Source organism: Nicotiana attenuata, unplaced genomic scaffold (genome assembly GCF_001879085.1).
Source record: "Nicotiana attenuata strain UT unplaced genomic scaffold, NIATTr2, whole genome shotgun sequence".
In the NCBI taxonomy this organism is placed as follows: Eukaryota; Viridiplantae; Streptophyta; class Magnoliopsida; order Solanales; family Solanaceae; genus Nicotiana; species Nicotiana attenuata.
The window spans coordinates 31415-35614 of record NW_017672651.1 but is presented as its reverse complement, the minus strand read 5'-3'; the positions used below and the strand labels follow the sequence as shown (position 1 = coordinate 35614).

At 37.4% G+C, this 4200-nt stretch overlaps 1 protein-coding gene across 1 annotated transcript; it reads left to right on the top strand.

Annotated features, from left to right (window-relative positions):
* The first annotated feature begins 2894 nt into the window (after nt 1-2894).
* Nucleotides 2895-3803, top strand: LOC109213973. Its single transcript, XM_019377822.1, has one exon. It carries the CDS (start codon nt 2895-2897, stop codon nt 3801-3803), a length of 909 nt encoding a protein of 302 aa, XP_019233367.1.
* Nucleotides 3804-4200: the final 397 nt, after the last annotated feature.

Here is a 4200-nt window from a genome sequence, read left to right as displayed (position 1 = left end):
TTCTGGTGCGGGCTAAAAGTGATAATACGCAACCTATTTTCTAATGGTGGATTATGTCACGACCCAAGCCCATGTCACGTATTGTCTAATTTGGGGCCTAGGTCGTCACGAATTTGTCTTTTTGGACTAGCCACCTCGAGCCCCAAAGATACGCGTACTATGTGAACTTGTGCCATGCACTTCACTTTCCTCTCCCATTCCGAAGAGATTTGTCTAAAGTAATATTTGCATCCATTCTTCAGAAGCTTGCAGCCTAGAAGCCTATCAGTCTTGCTTGACCCGTCCTCATCAATCAGCCCTCTGTCATGGACATCACAGATTATTTGTGCATTATTTGAAGCCGTGCAATTATATCAGAGTCTTAATTAAAGAGTTCCATTCATCAGATGATATGTTTCATATTTTAATGTGCAACATCACGTGGGGATATATCAAGTTGGCTATTTTAATGTGCAATATCACGTGGGGATATATCAAGTTGGCTCCTCTGCCGCTAGTTATGCCCAGGGGCGGATTTACGGATGGAAGGAGTTTATTCGATCCCTCTTTGTCGAAAAATTATAATATATAATTAAGTAAAATTTATTTTTTACCTCTATATATTATATTTTAAATTCTTTAAACATAGCCCAAAAGTATAACTTAGTGGGGGTTCAAAACCTGGGGATCTCTTTTAATTTTTTAATGTCTTTTTTCTTTATAACCTCCTTAGCAATTTTTTTCTTTTTTGAACCCCCTTAGCAGAAATTCTGCCTCCGCCACTAATCATGCCTTGCTTTGATCCATCTCCTATGATATAATGAAGGTTATCTACGCAGCATGTCATGAGCATCACCGGTGTCTACGTAGCATCTCTTATTAGTTTTTTTTGCAAAAAGTGTCCATATATGGAAAAATATCTAGTGTTAATATTTTATTTTAAATAATTTATTTTGGTTAAAAGGTTACTTTTGCTATAGTAACTTTCAGTTCGTAGCAAAAACTAACAATTAGCTACAATATTTTATTATAACAATAAATTGGTGTCTATTCATTTACCTATTGCCACAATTTTTTATAACTTGAAGCAAATGTATTTCTTTAGCTACAATATTTTATTTTAAATAATTTATTGTGGCTAATGCTATTGCGATAATAACTTTTAACGCGTGGCTAAAACGTATGAATTAGCTACGCAATTTTATTATAGCAATAAGTTTGTAGCTATTTAGGTAATTATTGCTACGCTTGTTAGCAATTATAGCAAAAATAAGGAATTAGCTTTACCAATTAAATTTTCGTAGTTAGCAAATTTTACGAATTTGTAAATAGCTAGAAAATTCTAATTTTTGTGGATATTCCTAGGTATTAGCCACAATTTTTAAATTCGCAACTGAGATTTCGTAGCTATAAATACATTATGTTGTAGTGAGGGTTTGCTCTGTTTTTCTTACTATATCTGAATTTTATCTATTACTTGAAGAAAAATAAAATATTTACCATGATTAATTTTATTTTTCCTAAAATAAAATTTAGAGCTCTTCCGTATTGGATTTCTATCTTTGAGGAAACGTTTTGTGGATAATATAATAGCATCCACAATTTACTTTTTCAATAAAAGTTTTTTCTTTTTATATTAGAATGATGCAGGTTAATTTACCATTATAGTGGCCCTTGCAGTTGTGCTTCAATTTAAGTGGTTTTAATCATCAGTAGAGCTTTAGGTGGTGAAGTATATACCCAAGAGAAGACTCACAAGAGAGACCAGTGTTTTTTTTTTTTTTTTTTTTTTTGGTAACTAAACTCTTTATTTACCAAGTAAACATATACAGCTCAATACAAGAAAAAAAAAAGAGAAACGTGCTGTCTTGGACATATAGCTCCAATCCAGCCAACTACACATCTTCTCTATTGCTCTAACCTTCTATCATTCACTACTAAGGATAAAAGTTCAGATTCTCCATCTTCCTCTTTGAGCTAGGAAACCTCGACCCTCTATAATGGATTTCTTGGATAATATGTCTTTCCAATATCTCACTAGTTCGCCTCTTGTGTTGAAACAGCTTCATGTTCCTCTCCTGCCAAATGCAATACAAACATCCAGCCAAAGTCAGTCTATACATAGCAGCAGTATCAGACTTCCCCTGCCCATATCTCACAGCCCATCTCATTTCATCATGCCATCCCATAGATTTCCTGTTAATACCTTGCCATCCCAATATCCTGTCCCAGACAGTTGCAGAGTAACAACAATGAAAGAGAGAGACCAGTGTTTTTGTTATGCAAAAAGAGTAATTTAATTCAGTTATATATGCTGATAATGCGAAAGAATTTTGTAACTAATGCCATTTAGCAATTTGCCATAAAAGTAACATATTATTGTAAGTCAAATTAACGTGATGAGAAATTAACAACTGCAGAATCACCCAAAAAAAATTACAGCAGAGGAAATGCTCTCTACAACACCACCACTGATCCCCTCCTCCATTCCTCCAAAGCCACCAGACTTAGCACCTCTTGCAACTACTGATGAATCTACTTCGATCCCAAACACCATTCCCCATGATTCTAATCCTTCCTTCAAAGCGATCGTTCTATCAATCTCCCCTGAACACCCCATCTCCATCCACCTTCCAACCGTCCCTAGTGAAATAGAGATGGAAAATAATTCTGAAGCCATGGATCAAGATCATCAAAATCAAAAAGAAGATTTACAAGTAAACCTCTCTCCAGAAGAATTGCAACGTATCTATTATCCATGGAGGTATTCCCTCATTGTCAAATTACTTGGCAAACGAGTCCAACACCTCTATCTAAAAAAGAAACTGCAGGATATGTGAAAATCCCCAGAATCTTTTCCTCTAATTGATCTAGTTGCAAACTACTATATAGTCAAATTTAACCTAGAAGAAAACATGCTAAGAGCCCTTCAAGGAGGACCTTGGTTTGTTAATGGCTCCTACTTATCCTTACAGAGATGGTCCCCAAACTTTGTTGCCACTGAAGCCAGACCTCACATCACAACAGTCTGGATTCGTCTACCTAACCTACCCACGGAGTTCTATGATGGGCTTGTCCTTCAGAAGATTGGTAACAAAATTGAGAAACTAGTGAAGATCGATGCCTGTACATCTGCAACTATCAGAGGCAGATATGACAGACTCTGCCTAGAAGTCCCGATGGACTCCCCAGTTAGGTCCTACATCTACATTGGCAAGCATAGACAATTAATTCAATATGAAGGGGAGTACTTTCTATGTAAGAATTGCGGCAGACTTGGCCAAACCAAAACCAGTTGTCCATATGCAAAAATCAATTCTAACACTCCTTTATCAATGGAGAACTCCACCATGCAAGCAGACCCACCTACACCTACGTCTAACGAGATCGAAGAAGAATGGCACACAGTCTCCTTCTCCAGAAGGAAACCCTCCCCCCCCCCCCCACGACAAATATTTCCTCCAGCTCTTGATGAAACAGGAATTAAAGTTAGGATTTTTTATGCAGATACAGGTAAGTTCTTAAATACTCAAAATCTTAAATATTTTAATAAAGTTGTCTCCGGGAAAATTGGCCCCAACAAGCATCGTTTGCACTCCCACAAGACTGGCCCTAACCTCAAAATCCACGGAAATACGAACCAATTTGCAGCCCTGCAAATCCTGCCCACTGATACTGCAAAAACGACCTCTAGAATAGGAAAAGATTCCGAGGATGACCAATGCATGGAGGCTGACTTAGAGCCACTTTCCAATAGTAATTGCCACGTGGCATCCCCTCTGCTCTCTCCTTACCTATCTCACTTACAAATAAAACACGCTTAAATCATTATACACCTATTAATCCTACTACTAATTCCCTCACTCAACAGGAGGCTTCTCTTGAAGCCTTCACCATTAGCCAGCTGCATGCACTAACAGAGGCCAACCCAACCTCTACTGAGCTTACCTCCTCACATTTGTCCAATCCCTCTGCATATCAATGCCAAGTGTCTACCAAAAATATACAATGATCTATTGATATCTCTCCTAAATATTTTGCTAATCCTCTCACGCCTCCTCAAACGATCTGCATGCCCATAGATGCTATAAGTATCCATCTACCTATGCCTACTACTACAAACTCTCCATCTTCATCCAAAGTTCCTATAAACCAGTGTGATAACCATGCCACGAATTCCTCTATCTCCAAAGAGAAGACTAAGGCTCATCCAAATTCTCA

Coding starts and splice junctions, on each gene's coding strand:
- LOC109213973 (XM_019377822.1), top strand. CDS start 2,895: ATGCTAAGAGCCCTTCAAGGAGGACCTTGGTTTGTTAATGGCTCCTAC.